The sequence below is a fragment of the Passer domesticus genome, chromosome 15 (assembly GCF_036417665.1).
Source record: "Passer domesticus isolate bPasDom1 chromosome 15, bPasDom1.hap1, whole genome shotgun sequence".
NCBI lineage: Eukaryota > Metazoa > Chordata > Aves > Passeriformes > Passeridae > Passer > Passer domesticus.
In genome coordinates this window covers 7,597,181-7,613,044 of record NC_087488.1, presented here as the reverse complement: position 1 = coordinate 7,613,044, position 15,864 = coordinate 7,597,181, and the positions used below count along the sequence as shown (strand labels likewise).

At 40.5% G+C, this 15,864-nt stretch overlaps 1 protein-coding gene across 4 annotated transcripts in view; it reads left to right on the top strand.

The window, feature by feature from the left end:
* SHISA9 (shisa family member 9) overlaps nucleotides 1-15,864 on the top strand; it is a 177,986-nt gene that overhangs the window by 144,454 nt on the left and 17,668 nt on the right. For all 4 annotated transcript variants that reach the window (XM_064389979.1, XM_064389980.1, XM_064389981.1 and 1 more), the window contains one exon: nucleotides 12,949-13,104. In XM_064389979.1, coding sequence (XP_064246049.1) covers nucleotides 12,949-13,104 — 156 coding nt within the window. The remainder of the gene's footprint in view (nucleotides 1-12,948; nucleotides 13,105-15,864) is intronic.

Here is a 15,864-nt window from a genome sequence, read left to right as displayed (position 1 = left end):
GCCACAAGGACACCTGTGGCACCTCTCAGCTCACAGCAGGGCAGTGCCCCCGGGCTCACCTGCTCAGCCTAGCAGCACTAATCCATCCTGATGCCATCACTGGACAGGGGAAGGCTTTTCCAGCCTCCTCCTCCTGTCAGCTCAGTGTTATTGTGGCCTGTGCAACGTGCCCATGATCATGCAGCCCGTTAAGGCTCATTCCCAGAGGAACAGGGACCTGTGCCTGGCCTGCTGCACTTATTTTGATAATGCTTTTCAGTAAAGACTGCTTAGAAGAAAACATTTGCATATTGGCAAAAAGATTGCAATTGGGGGGACAGGTTCAACATGTGTTCAGGTGAGGGAAGACTTTTAAAAGCCGCTGAAATTTCCTTCTCCAAAGCAGCAAAATTTTCTCATTTATTGAGACATATATTCATCATTGTTCTTTAAGAGTAGAGGTGTCACTCTGCAAAAGGCCATTAAAATGCAAAAATAGAACTAGGCCATCTTTATGCTGCACGTCAGGGTATGTGCAGGGAGGTTATTGATCACAGAAATTACACATAAGAGGTTCCTAAAATAACACAGGGGAAGAGGCAGCAGCTCTCACAGTTGTCTTTTAAGTCTGAAGGTTCAAAATAAAATGGGATCATTATTGAAATGTTAAGTAGGAATAGAAAGTTCCTGTTGATACAGGATTGCCTATGCCCTAATTATTGCAAGATTTTCTGTCTTCCTTTTCCTCCAATCTCCTATCTACTTGGCACTTCCTTCAAAAGGATGTGTACATCGTCAATAGAGAAAATCAAATAATCTGAAAGCTGAAGTCACACTTTGGAATGATTGTTTGTAATATTAAAATTAAATAGTATCTTTTAACATTATATTAATTTCCTTTAAAAATTGCAATATAAACTCAAATAATGAGTTCCCTCCCCTAGTAAATGCACGAGTGGTACTTCCAAGGGGGGAATGGAAAGATATTTGTCCCCTGTTCCTCAGGATACGTTCTGAAATCCACAATTTTAGGTGCAAAAAGGAATGTGTATTATAAAATCCGTTTCTTCATTTTCCATTATTCTTGTCTCTAGTGCCTAAGCATGAAACAGTGTTATTTTACCTCTTGCTGAAATGTCATCAGTGGCTGCACCAGGGAACATTTGTGGGTAAATGAGTGTTAGAGCAGGGATGGGGTGCGTGGAGAGCTGCCAGCAGCAGCTCTGGGCTGAGCACCTGCACCCCAAGCAGCACCTGGGGGCAGCAGGAGCCTCCTGCCCTGCAGGGCTGGGGCTGCCCCTGGGGCAGGGGCAGGCTGGGGGAGCACCAGATGTGAGTCAGACACTGCTCAAGGGCCTGGATAACCACAGCCACGGGGCTGGACTGCATTCACCCTAAAAACCAGGAGCTGGGCACGGATCAGCTCTGAATTTACCCACCCGGCACGCAGCCACTCTGCTGTGCTTGCAGTGCTGGATCTGAAGATTCACCTCAGTGGCCAAAGCAAATGAGATGGGCTAAGTCTCAGAGAGACTCCCCCACCAAAGACTTCATTTTCTTTCTCAAAAAGAGTTATTTGTCTGATGCTGTCTCGCCTAATTATTTTCCCCTGAAACTCCTGTGCATATATTTGAATAAACATTATGTAAATAGAAAATAATTCAACTCTGGAAATTATTGCAATAACAATGTGGAACACACCATAACTAAGCAGCTAAATGTTAGGATATTATTTTACATGAAGGGCCAATCCAAATTACTGTGGCTCATATAAATGCCTGCTTAGATAAGGCTTGGCACTGATTAAAAGACAACCATACATAGGGCTCTGAAATACTACTTTAAAAAAATTTACTTATTTTTAGTTTTTAGAAGTTAACATCTAAAGATTCGAAGAATCAAATTGTCCCTTTTGGAAGGGAGGACATCACTATTCACTAAAAAAACCCAAACAACCATTTCAAGAAACTAACAAAAAATGACATCAGAAAACAAAGGAGGGATCACACCTGAGGAAAAGAGGGGCAGCTTTGAAGAGCTGTTGGAAAAATTATAATCTGTTTCTATTTGATGGCCCAGAAGGATTCATCTGCACACTGGGAAAAAGGACTTGGACCCACCATTCATCCAATGGATGAAATTCTGTAAAACACTCAAAAACAAGGTGTGCTGTAAAGCCTTAGAACAGAACACAGTTAAAATAATTTTGTATTCATTTAATTCATTAATTAAGGGACAAGGGAAAGGCAGGGAGAAAGAAATAGAAATGGACATGGTCATGAATAACCACTAATGCAGATTTCTCAGGAATAAATGGAGCTTAACCTGAGCAATTCCCTTTCATGTCAGTGTAAAAGGCCCTTTGGATGGGGGAATGCTGTAGATATAAAAAATTCCTGATTTTTAATAGGTTTTCAGAAGCTGTTTCTAAAAGGTTGATGCAAACTTGTCTGAAAACTGCTTTCAGAGAATAATTCTAAATGATCCTATTTTTTAGTGGAGGGATGCAGTGAATGGAGTGCTGTAGTAATTCATTCTGCCTCCAATATTTTCAGTAATGAGGAGAACAATGGGACAGTGTACATATACTTATTAAATTTGTGAACACCATCAAGCTGGAAGGTGTTTCAAAGATTTTGAAGGACAGAATTGGAATTCAAAAGGTTGTAAAAAGCTGAAACATGCAGTGAAACAAAAGGTGCATTCCTATTAAATGAGTTTAAGAACAATCATTGTGAAGAGCAGTCTGACATAAAAGATTTTTGGGCTTTAGGGGATTGAAGGCAAAAATGGATCAACAAAACTCTGCTGATGCCAGAGAAGAAATTGTATATTAGAGGGCATAATTAAGTAGACATCCTGCAAGATACGAGACATATGAGAAGACGTGAAATGCCAAACCTCAAGAAAGATGTGTTCAGAAAGGCTGGATTTTTGAAACCTCTAATCATTCTATGTGAGAAAAATTAAAACACTCATTCTCTGGTGCTGAGACTTCAAAATACATAAAGTGCTGCAGCACAAGGAATAGTCATGTTCCTTTGAAAAGCCAGTCATTTGAATTTCCAGTGAGTCTGTGCAACAGGAGAACATGCAACCTACTTCATAAGCAATAAATTTTGTTCTCTGCTGTTTTAAGAGATAACAAATTATGACTATTTATCTGAGAACAGAACTCTAACTCTTCCCTGACCGTCTGTCTTTTTTCTCTGAGCTTTTGATTGCTTAAGAGACTAACAACCTGACATTAATGAGCCTGCACATGGGGGCTGGGAAAGGAGAGAGCCATACCTGCATGTTACAGCTTCACTGTAGTCCCTGACAGAATTTCCACTTTAGAGAGACTGTAAAAGAATAAATTAAATTATGCCAGAAAGTAAAAAGCACACTCATTTCTGTGCTGGGCCAGGTATGTCAGGACAGAAGACGCCACTGGGATGTGCTTCAGGTGAGATAAATATTGAAGCAAAATGTTTCTTAAGTCTTCCATTAACCAGATAATTCACTAGAGAAATTGTCCTCCACCTTTGCTGGCTTGAATAAAAACAACAAAGAGCAACTTCCTCCTTATTTTAACTCTTACTTGAATCTTACTCTTAATTGCTTTTCCCTTGAATGATGTGAGAATCCTGAAGGGAATTTGTTACCCAAAAGCTACAGGCAAGGGACTACTAACTTACTGCTTAGACAAAACAGTGAATAACAAAGGCACAAAGTTGGCTTCTGTAATTTTTTAGTGTCTGGTCTTTTCCTTCTAAACTGTTACTACATGCTATATGGATAGGTAATAGACAAATGAATGGGATGCCTGAAGCAAGGAAATTTTTAATATATTCAAATCATTACAGTTAAAGAAAACAATAAACAAGGCATACAAATATTTAGAATAATGTTATAATGACAAGCACTTTCCCTTTGTGTTAAAGTATATTAATTGCTGGAAATAAAGTAATTTCATTGAAAGACAAAGCAGTCAAAACAACAGATCTGAGCTGGCTGGTACATTTAGCACGCTCTTTATTTCTGGGGAAAGGTACAGGAGTGTTTGATTTGTAAAATAACTGTTACCTTATGGGAAAATATAAAGAACATTCATCTGGGCAAAAAAAAATAAATTCTGTTGTGTAAGTCAAATTTGCTGAATTTATCTTTTCTTAATTTGCATCGCTAAGGATATTTGCAATGCTCAAAGTGTGTATAAATGGTGGGTTTAATTAATTTCTCAACTCTGCTACTTGAGGCAAAAGAAGATGAAGAAAACCAGAAACGTGGGCAGGAGTGAGAACACAGCACTGCTCCCTGCCCTCCCACAACTCAAGAACTGGAAATTGATATGAAAGCAGGGTCCTGATATCTCCAGAGTTCGTCTGCTTATTGCCTCCTTAGAGGTTATAATCCTCTGTTTGTGAAGCCACAATGGGTAGTGGTAGAGAAGATTACAATGTCACAAATCCTATCAGAGGATTATAAGTCTGTCAGGTTGTGAGTAATTATGATGGAAAGCAACCCTCCAGAGGACATAAAAATAACCTTCATAAAAGCAGATCCGGTGCCACATAATAAAAGCCTACATGGAAAACCAGCCTCAGACTGCAGCTCTTTTGTAAAGCAAGAGCCCAGAAAATATTACAAGGATGTGAGTGTGATGGTACAGTATGGAGCCCAGGGGAAATGAAAAGCAGAAGAGAGAGGCTTCCAGCCAGTTTAGTCACAAGGCCAGTGATATTCCACTCCCACCCTCCTCGGATGGCAGTAAAACAGCCAACTGATTTCACAGAACTCTGCTCCTACACACTTGGAGCCTAACCAGAAACAAGGAGCCCAAACCTGAAACAGGATGAAAGCCCCACCTCCTAAATCCCTGTGACCACAGAGAATTCAGCACCTCACAGCGTCACAGCCTGCATCTAGAAGACACTGGGAAGCTTCACTGTGGAGGGTCTTGATTTTAACTGATACACAAAGATGCAGTCGCCTCTTTCCCCATTTGCAACCCATCACAAAGAGCTCAGAAGAGCTCACAGACATAAGATTCTTACATATATATATATATATATATATATATATATATATACAAATTTAAACATAAAGTGATTGCAGCACATTCAGTAAGAAAAAGGCCCATTTACAGGAACACTGAGTGTTCTTCCCTGGCTGGACACAGCAGTGTAGTCTCACATCTCTTTGGCCACACTGCTATTGATTTTCTATCTTTTATGTTTCAGCTCCACTCCCACCCATTTACCCATCCCTTATATCATTATCAAAAGAAATACAATCTCTGACTTTCACATAGGTAAGTTTCTGAAGGATGTAGATAGAAAATTAAAGGAGTGGAGGCGGGAGGATTTATATTGTAAAATTAGTGCTGTCCTCATCTTCACTTCAGATAAAAGTAGTCCATCTGGTTTTGAGTGTAGTGTAGAGTGCCTTCATCTGACAGCAGCAGAGAATTCCACAGCACTGGAAGGAAACTTGGGAATTTTGCCATTTAGAAAGAGACATAGTGCATTGTTTGAGCAACAGCAGCACTGTCACTACACAGCTGACTGATACATCTCTGCAGTTCATCTCTCCTGCCAGAGGAAAATCAGCTCCTCCTAAGATAAGCACCAAAGGCAGAGCATCATGGATTTTATGACCTGGCTCCTCGATTTTCTTTCCCATGTCCAGATGTAAGGCATTGTCTCTGAACATCAGCTCATGAATCTTCCTACCATAATTCTCATTCCTCATGAAGACTGCACCCACAGTAGCCTTGTCCATGGGTGTCTCAGATGAGATCAAGGTGCCAAGAGCTGCCATGCTGTTCCTCCTTTGGTGTCAGCCAGCACTGTGCTCCCTGCTGGTGCACAGCCACTCACAGCAGGGCTGGGTGTCCTCCACCTGCCAGCACAGCCCCAGCACCACGGGGCAGTGCCTCTACTCTGACAGGGAGGCTGCATCTCCTGCAGAGGCAGGAAAGGCTGTCCTCAGAGAGCCACTGAGCTTATCTGTGTGTGAAGGACCACACAACTTTTACCGTGGGACACAGCAGCAGAGCAAGAGGTTCATTGTGCAGGAAGTGAATATGAAACATCAAACATCAGAGCTCAGTGTGCTGAGAGACTCCTGCACTCACGGAGAATCCCAACACGATGGGACTGAGTCCTACAGTGACTTGCTAGGACGGAGAGAGGCATCAGTCAGTATGTTTGGTGACATGCATTTGTACTGTAGACTGTCACTTCCATTAACAGAAACATCTTTTTTTGCTGAATGAAATGCCATCCCAATCATCTCAGATATTTTCTGTGATTGTGATTAGATGGGTATGTTTGTGTTACAAGAATGTTTTTGTGATATGGTGCAGAGACAGAACAGATCACTGACTAGCATAAATTGCCATGAAAAATATGTATTGTCTCAGAGCTATCACATTTAGGGACAAGACAACTATTCACATGACTTGTGCATCACTGATGAGAAAACAAAAAAGTCTGCAGTTCTTAAGGGACAAAGATATATAGGGATGACTTACAACAGCATGAGATACAGGACAACACGGCTCTGTGGATTACTGAGGGTAGAACCTCATCCCAGAAGTTGCATTGCAAGGCCACAAGCATTGATAAAAGGCAGCAGTGATGACCAAAGATTGGAAAGACTGAAAGTAGTGAAATTGTTATTTCAGAGAAGAGAAATATTTGAAAAGTGGTAAAAAAGCATTTAAAATAATGAATGATAAGCTGGATTGCAAGCATTCTTGCAAAATACAGAACCACTTAAATTGCAAGGCAGAGAAATTAAGATTATATGAGAAGAATAATTTTCAGTTTAGACCTTGTGCTAGACTGGAAAATATTGCAGCAGAATGCCATTAATTTGTTAAGAGCAGAAACACAATTTTTCAGCTATGTAGAGAATAAGGCCATGGATATTTGTAACAGCAAATAAAAACAAAAGGATTCAAGTTTATAAGTTTTTGGGCATAACCTGTTTTGCTGTTTCTGGGAATAGCCCCAGGAGTATGGGATAAGCACACACCCCTCAGAAACTGTTTTGCATATCAGCACCACTGGGGCTCCTACAGCCTCCTGTCACACATTTAGTGTGGGCAGAGAGTGGCTGTTCAGCTGCAGGGACCACACACATTGGGGTGTCAGTATGTGCACAAACAGGGCACTGCCTCAGGGACATGGCACTCTGGTTTTGATGCACCACCATCTGCAGAAGGAACTCTTGTATGGGCTGGGTGTGAATAAGGATATCCTTTAAAATACAACATTTAATGCAAATCTGAAGGAAGGGGTAAAGAATGTAAATAAAGACAATGACAGTGGCATTGCAACAAAATACTAAAGTTATAAAGGTGTAAGAAAATGCACAAACACAAAACCTCTATGAGGGTCAATTCAATTGCAGTGGGACAACCTACACAGAGGAAAGAGCAAATGCACAGGGCAGAGGTTGGAGTGTCACCCCAACAGTGAGTCCTGAATGGACAACATGAAGGAAGAAACAGAAAGGGATGACTTTACTGCCATAGTCATGTTGTTGTTGAAATCCACCAGTCTTCATCGTATGTGGATTTTTCAGAAACAGCACCTGCAGCTTCTCTTGGTGAAGCTTGCAGGAACACGAGTATGGTTCACAATGCTGGATGAGCTGGTGTTGTGATTAAGTATATTAGACTCAAGAACAAAGAGGCAAATATGATGCTCGTGTCAGTGTAGTTATGGATGGGAGGGGAGCAATTTTATACTGATATTCTCTAATCACTCAGCTCTCTCCTGTTTTCATAGCTGTTATTTTCAATTTTAGTTAGTTCAGGGCATATCTTTTTCTCCTGAGTATCTGAAAATGTTCAGCTATTATTATATTTTGCTCTGAATTTTCTCTTTTTTCCCCTTTGACTTCCCAGACTTCTTTTGTCTGTCTTGTTCTCATTTCTTTTGTATGTGTGTCTGCAGGTGGCTTTTACAGCAAAATCTCATTCTGCTTTCCTGGCCTCCCCCCACCCTCTCCTGTTTTGTTACTGCATTGCCTTTCTCATTTGTGCTTTTCCTGATGCCTGTAACCACTCATTTCCTAATAGATTCCATTCTGTGCCTATGGAGTTTGTTCATTTTCCCTGTCCTCAAGCACTGAATCATTGACTTCATTGTACAGAAAGGAATGAATCCCCAGGCCACTCTGCAGAGCAGGTTCTACTCTCCCTTGGCTGAAGAAGACGAGGGGAGAGGCTGAGCTCAAGGGATGCCCATGGCAGGCTCTTGGCTCTGAGGCAGTGAAAAAGCTCATTATTGCTGCAGCCTCCTCACAGCCCTTCCTCTAACCCTGAGTCTCCCACAGCTCTGGCAGCTTCTTGACAAGATTAATCAAACTAGGTGAAGCACAGTGTATGCTATAGAAAATGCAGAAATCAAACCACTCAGCTTTGAGGCTTTTGCCCCATTCATACATGGAACTATGACTGGTTTTACACTGAGTTCTTATCTGTATTTAATACTTAATACTGACATGCCCATTGCTGGTTCCTGAATGGAGTGCACAAATCAGAGGTAATATCATCTTAACTGGACAGAGTGCAGAATAATTACAGTGACCAATAACATTATTGCCACATGATTCTCACTAAACTAACTCCAAAGTTCACAATCAGAGAGGTGTGCCAAAAAGCATTTTCACTTGAAAAATGCAGCAAACAGTTAACTGTAATATCTTCAATTCCTGATACATAGGTCAAGGTAGTAAAGAGATAAGGTAATGATCAATATTTGTCAGCTACTGGGAATGTGACCAGAAACCAATGCCTCAGACATTTCCAAAGGCTCACTGTTGGTGGCTGGGATATAAACCTCACTTTCTCTAGCTATAAACTGGTTTTGGTGTACCTGCTTCCAGTTATTTTCTTCTTCATGTGTCCCCCAGCACATTTCTATATCTAGAGGTCTTAAGGGAATTACAGTCAAAAACACTCCAGCATAAAAAGAACTTTTAAATTTTTCCTTTTTTCTCTCTTATTTTCTGCCCATCAGACATCTAACTTGTGTCTGGTGAGCTCTGGCATATTTCAAACTCTTCCTTTTGGGCTTGTAGCAGGAAGACAGAGAGCAAACCACAAACACTTCATCCACAATAACCCCTGAAAGTTTCAGAAGGTTAGGGAACAGGCTGGCATTGAATTTCCTCTCTTCAGCAGAAAATAAGATAGGTTGGGAATACTGCAGGTTTTTTACAATATCACCATTGCTAATCAGATCTGATTATTCATGCTAGAAGCTGTGGCACAAACAGTTTTTTGAGTCTTTGTGATGTTCATACTCTCTGCTTTTAAAAATAAATACATAACTTGGCAGGGGCACAGCGCAGCTGGTTGTGTGGAATACTGTGGTGGACAATACCAGTGTCACATTGCCAAAAATAATCTGTGAGCACAGCCACAGCTTTCGGGTTAAAGTTGTCCCCATTCAGTGAAGCAGCTATTTGCAAATACCAATCACAGTATATTTGGTTTATAAGTATAAAGAATTTCAGTTGGCATAAGGGATCACTGGTAAAGCTGGTAGGGATTTTTTCTGGTTAAACTTTCTTCCAATTGAAATCAGTCCCTTGTATCACAAAATATTTTGAAGAACCTGAATGATTATTATTTACTCCCTGAAATGTAACAATTACTATTTTTTCCAACCTCAGGAAAAAAAAAATCTCAGCTTTTGCATGAACACCTTGTGAATTGGTTGTAGACAAATGTCTTATTTCCTGGGAGAATCCCTATTCTGTATTGCTGAGACTGAAGGAGTGTTAAGTATAAGATGACACTTCTGAGGCCAGTCCCTTTTTTAGTTATAAATGTGGACTGCCCCAAGGTAGGGCAGTGCTGCTCACAGCTTACTGGGCTCCTGCAGTGGCTACACTGGCACTGCCCACTGCCCAGACTGCTGCAGGATTTACATTGCACCATGCTGCTCCAGTTATGAACACTTCCTAAGTATCATCCAAATACAGGTGAATTTACTTACCCACATTGTTATGGTAACTACATGGGGAGAAAATGACACAAGTGTCCCATTTGCTCACATTTCTAGAAAACCAAAGTTAAGTAATCAGATCACATACTTTAGTGAGCTTGTGAACACATGCAACATTCAGCAGCAATGGCCAGTGAGACTAAAATTTAGTTTAATTCAAATTCAGACAGATGTGTATATCAAGCTGAGATTTCTCTTGTAGGCCTTAGGAGGTCATTCCAGTGGGAACCTCTTTATAAACAGGAATCATTCTTCAGTATGGCAAAATGCACTTTGCCAGAGGTGGCCTTTTGCTTAATTCACTCTGTGCAAATGGCCAGTTGAATGAGTAATTTGAGCTGTGTCTCCTATGTGATGACTTAGCCTTGTGTAAGCATCTGGCTGTGCGTGAGGGGCACTGTTAGTCAGTGTGGCAGTGTGAGAATGACTGCCTTTAATTCGTTTGAAATTCATAATTTAGAAGAGTTCTGGGCTTTTAACAAGACAGGAGAGAAGTCAAAGAAGATCTAGAAATTGAAAACATATTTCTTTACATCTTTGTAAACACTCAGGGGAGAAAATGACAGCACCATCAGTAACCCAGCAACCGAGAAGCAACAGAGTCTGTCACTGAACACCCGGACAAAGTACAAGTTCACCTCGTTCATCTTCCCCACTACATTCCTGGGGTAGCTTTCTCCACTGTGTTTAGAGAGATGACTGAATAAAACTGATATGTATAAGTAAGAAACACATACAAAAACCTAGTTAGCTATACCTTATTTACATTGTTTTTACAAATCACCATGGCTGGAAGTAATTTCAGCAGTGAGTGTGGTGCTCCTGATATTTTTAACATACTGAAATCATGATTTTGACATATTGAATAATAATTGCCACAAGGGAACTTCATAACAGTAGCATCCATGAAGTACTGATTTAGCTCTACTCAGAAGATAATTCAATCACTTTCTAGGGTTAAAAAGTTGACAGTTTTCTTACAGTGAAGGTCCCACCCATGCTGGTACCTTCATGCTGCCCTTTACTGAAATACTGAAATACTGAAATGCCAGCTGTGCTGGCATTCCTGCTCAAAGTGCACTCACAGATGCAGCCAGAAGAGAGAGATATTTGGAAGGTATGGATGGTTTGGAAAAACTGGTCAGCTGTTCATTGGTTCAAAACATTCTGTTGAGAGGCTCTCCTCAGCTGTACTGCAGAGTTGGGATGGGAATGGTATAGGATTGCAGAAACTCCTGCTCTAAGAGTCACTCAGTTGCCTCAGACATGCCAGTACTAGAACTGAACAGAAACACACTGAGAATTTTTAGTTACTACAAAATAACAATTCCTTAAAACAACAACTGTTTCTGTGAAATTGCTGACTTAACCAGCTTACCCTTTCAAGGTAAACATAAAAAAGATCCTATAAGTGTTCCAATAGTTTTTTGGGGAATTCTGAAACAGAAAAGATTCTCATTTTTGTTTCTTCCTTATTAAGAATCAGTAACAGAAAGAAGAACCATCCTTTTATTAGATGATAGCACTGGTACAATTTTTGTCCCGTTACCTCAGGGTCCCCTCCCACCTTAGGTACAGGTGTATGGGATGGACAGAGCTCTGCATGGGCAGGGGCAGCCCCAGCAAGAACAGCAGAGGCTGTACCAGGCTCCAGAGACCGGGAAGAAGTCAAAAAACACCTTGATTTACTCCCAGCAGTAAATCTGTTAACTGACTGCAAAGCTCCTGCTCATTAATAAGCTGTGGAAAGCCAGGTGGCTCAATTCCCTTAAAATCCTGGCAAACTGCAGGGATATTTGGCTCCTGCCAGATCCTGTGGGCACTTGGAGGATGGTCCAATCCATCCATCACAATAAACTGCCTTTCCCATAACTGACCAGCTTTCTGTCTACGTGATCTCTACGCTGTGCTTGATGCTGTGGGAGTTACTGTATTGTCACCAGGACAGCACCATGGCCTCATGGCAGGAGAAAAACGTGCTTGTCTGTGATTGCAGAAGCCACGAGAAGGTTCTAGAATTGCCAATCAGCTCAAAGTATCTCAAAATGCATGGCCTAGAGAAAGACTCAGAAAAAAAGATACACTGACCACGTTGAAATCTGTTGAAATTTAGGTTTGTAAATTGAATGCAGCATACAATTATGATCAAATGTTTTAGAGGCTGGAACTGAGCACCAGAAACAACAAATGTATTTTATCTTAGAAAAGTATACAGCCGGTATGCTCTACTAAAAAGGAACAAATCCATTTCAGAAAGGGTATAGGATTAGTGGTGGTTAAACTCTGCATAAACAGTGATTAGGTCCTGTTTTTATGTATGTCTGCTACAGAAAACATGATCCTGGTATGATATTACAATAGCCAACACCAGGGGAGAGGAGAAAACATGAGGACAAAGTGTGTGCTTTGAAGAAATCATCTAATGATAGTCATGAGGCAAAAAATCACATTTTACACTGTGATATTTGTCTACAGAACACAACATAATGCTGTGCAAATAACGAAGCTGCTCCTGGTTTTAAAAGCAGTGTAACTGTGAATGTGCAGCAGCCTGAGCCAATTTAAATGAGTCTGGCTCTTCTACTGCAGAGAACCACTCTACTGCCCTGTATTCAGTCTAACTTGGAACAAACTCCATGTTTTGCTTTGTATCTTAATGCTGCAGCAAATTCAGTATTGTCGGTGTTTAATTGTTTTGAAAACCTATTTTTTAGTTCAAAGACCTTCTTATACAAAAATTGTTGTGTGTTGCCATAATTACTTGTCAGCTTTTAATCATTCCATTAACTGTTCAAAGTACAGGTCTGCTGTACTCAAACTCCCACTTTGTAATAAACACTGTTCTGTTGCATTAAATCTCAGGGCATATTCTGTCTAATCTGTGCTCAATAATGACATGAAAACCTTAAGACTAATTTACTCTTTACTTAATGCTTGTTGATTTTCTTTAATACAGATCCACCACAGATGAATAATGTCATGCCAACATCTCCCCTCCTTCCTCAGATGGCACATCAACATTCATATCCCAGCCTGGGACAGATCACAAACCCGTATGAGCAGCAGCCCCCAGGCAAAGAGCTGAACAAGTACGCGTCTCTAAAGGCAGTCGGTAAGTGAGCAGCGCCACGCACGACTCTCCTTTAGCTCAGCTTGTTGCACTTGCTGCTGGCAGCTCCCATTCTGCCTCCAAGCTGAAAACAAGGTCTTGCTCATCTGGACTCTACCATGGTCAGGTTTAATATGGAATATCACATTACGTGGAAATGTAATGAAAATTATGATAAGGACTGCAATTAAGGGATAAGAAAATGACATGCAAGAACTGGTCGTGATATGATGTGAGCTCATACATGCACACAAAACCACCCCATGCCCCTGCAAGACATTTTCCAGGAAGTTTCACCTGTGCTGTACCCACAGGGTTCAGCCCCAGTTCTTTATGCCCCAAACCTGTGAGGAGCAGGGAGTTGGACTTGATGGTCCCTGTGGGTCCCTTCCAACCTGAGACATCCTATACTATGCCTACATATGCATTGTGATGTGTATTTCTCACAGCTTTCTATACAAATGGGAGAGAAAAACATCAGCTTATGATTTAGACACCTGCCCAAAAAGAAGTTCTGAAGTAAAAGCTTCCACATTGCCTGTAAGGTGTACATTAGTAGATACCTGGAGGAATGTTTTGAGATCTTGTGATTTCAACTAGTGCATGATAAAACTTCTAATAAAGATCCCAGTGGTGGCTTATTTCTGTGCCTGATTAATATTATTTTAAATAAATGAGAGAACACCCTCAAAGAAACAGTTGTAGGGAGGGAAAAGGACAATAATGACTAAAAAATTCAAGATAGTTTTCATCTTGAATGTCTAAGTTTATAATAGTTTTCAGGGGCTGTACACTCTGTAATGACAGAAAGCCCCTTCTAGACAATAATACATTAAGAACTGGGGTGTCTTTTCCCACTAACCCTTGCTCATCTTTCACAAATGGATGTTAACATCATTTCCCCATAAATTCAGAGTAATGCTACTCTCCCTATTTCCTGTCAGAGATACATATCTAGAAAAAGAGCAGAACAGCTCAGAGCTTTCTGACTTAAGAATCAAGTCTTCACCATGCCAGAAAAAATTTTCATCACAAACTTACATTCCTTTATCTGCATTTCAGGATACCAGACCTCTAACAAAATGTACATCAAAATCCCATCTCAAATAGTTCAGTTTTACTTTAGCTGGTTGGTTTTATATCTTACAAGTGGTGTTTTAAATCCGTTTATAAAAACAGGGGTTAATAGCTTTCTGCTGGGTTTTGAATATCAAGCAGCTTCACAATTCCTTCTTCAAAAGGTGCTGCCGTGTAATGATGTGGTGATTATCACAGATTTATTCACTGATATTGAGCTTCTTTTTCAGATGTCAATTTAGGTCAAGCCAGTCATCAAAGCTGAAAGGTATTTAAGCATAACAAAATGAGAGATGAAACACTCTAAGAAACTTCTCTCATCTGCCCAAGAGCCACTGAATGTACCTTTTAAAAAAATTATGAAATTAGAACTTATATATTTCTTGTCTGTCTGAGTACAAGTTTTTAAAGCAGCTAGATTATAACCATACAGTTAAATCAACCTTAAAAGATTGTGCACTTCAGCTCCAGAAGTTGTATAATGCCTCTCAGAATCTTAAACTAAATTAAACATAATTTCAGAGACATTTTCTTCCAGGGGGATTGCACCATCTTCCCATGCTTTTCCCGTATTCTTCCCCTCCCTTCTATCTTTTTTCCAAGTTTCAGATGCAGTTGAATTTTCACAAGTAGAAAAGTGCTGCATTGTGATCCAAACTTCTCAGCAGAAAGCAAAAGAGTTTCTGAAACAGTTACACATTCACACTTTCTGTATGGACTTATGGAACATGAACTAAATAAGTGTATTTATGGGTTTTCAACCACTTTCAGACTCTCAAGGCAGTGATTCCTCCCAAGTGTGACTCCTGAGTACATCCCAAGGTCACAAAGAGGTTTTTCCCTGATGCCAGCCAGGCCCAGGTCTGTGACCACGCTGACATCCAGCTCCAGACTGCAGGCTCCTGTTGGCTTTCAGAGAGCTCTGACAGGAGAAGGGAGCTGGCCAACATCAAGCCCACCAGAACAAATTTAACCTGACAACATCTTTTGAGCAACCAGACATAGACTGAGCTCACCCTGACCTCATGTCACAGGGCAAGGCATTTTTTGCCTGCTAACATTCAGACCTGTATTTATGGATCCCCACAGCAGGTTAATGAGTGTGTGTAATCCAGTCCCTTTTGCCTTCACTGATAGTGGCTTGAGGGTGCATTCATTTGCCACAAGAGAAACTTAATAAGGGATGTGTTCTATATTTCTCCATGCACTTGAGGCAAACCATATTTATTTAAGTGTCCCTTACTCTGTATGATCCCATTGTTTGAGTGTAGTCCACTATGCTTAACCCTTTTCTTTAATAAGGGATTGGAGGAAGAAGCATTTCTAATTTTTTGTAGCAACTGTAGCTATAGTACATTAATATCCCTCATTAGAATGTGGCCATGCATGGTAAGAAGTTTAGATAACTGAAAAAGTGAAGCTTTACCAGAGGCAGTATTAAATTAATTTCTAGACAGCTGCTTTCTTCTGAACTACAGATGTCTTAAAAATTTGGCTTATTTTAGAATTGAGCTACTCATTCCTCAGTGATTGTGTGCTGTGAAAATGCAGTTCATGGAAAAGTAGCGAGTCACATTAATCTCTGTTTTGATCATGTTCAGGTTCTCCATTAACTTCAGTAAAGATTCAAGTGCTTGTGAAAACAACAGACAAGAGAGACAAGAGAGCCCTTGCTATCAATTTGCA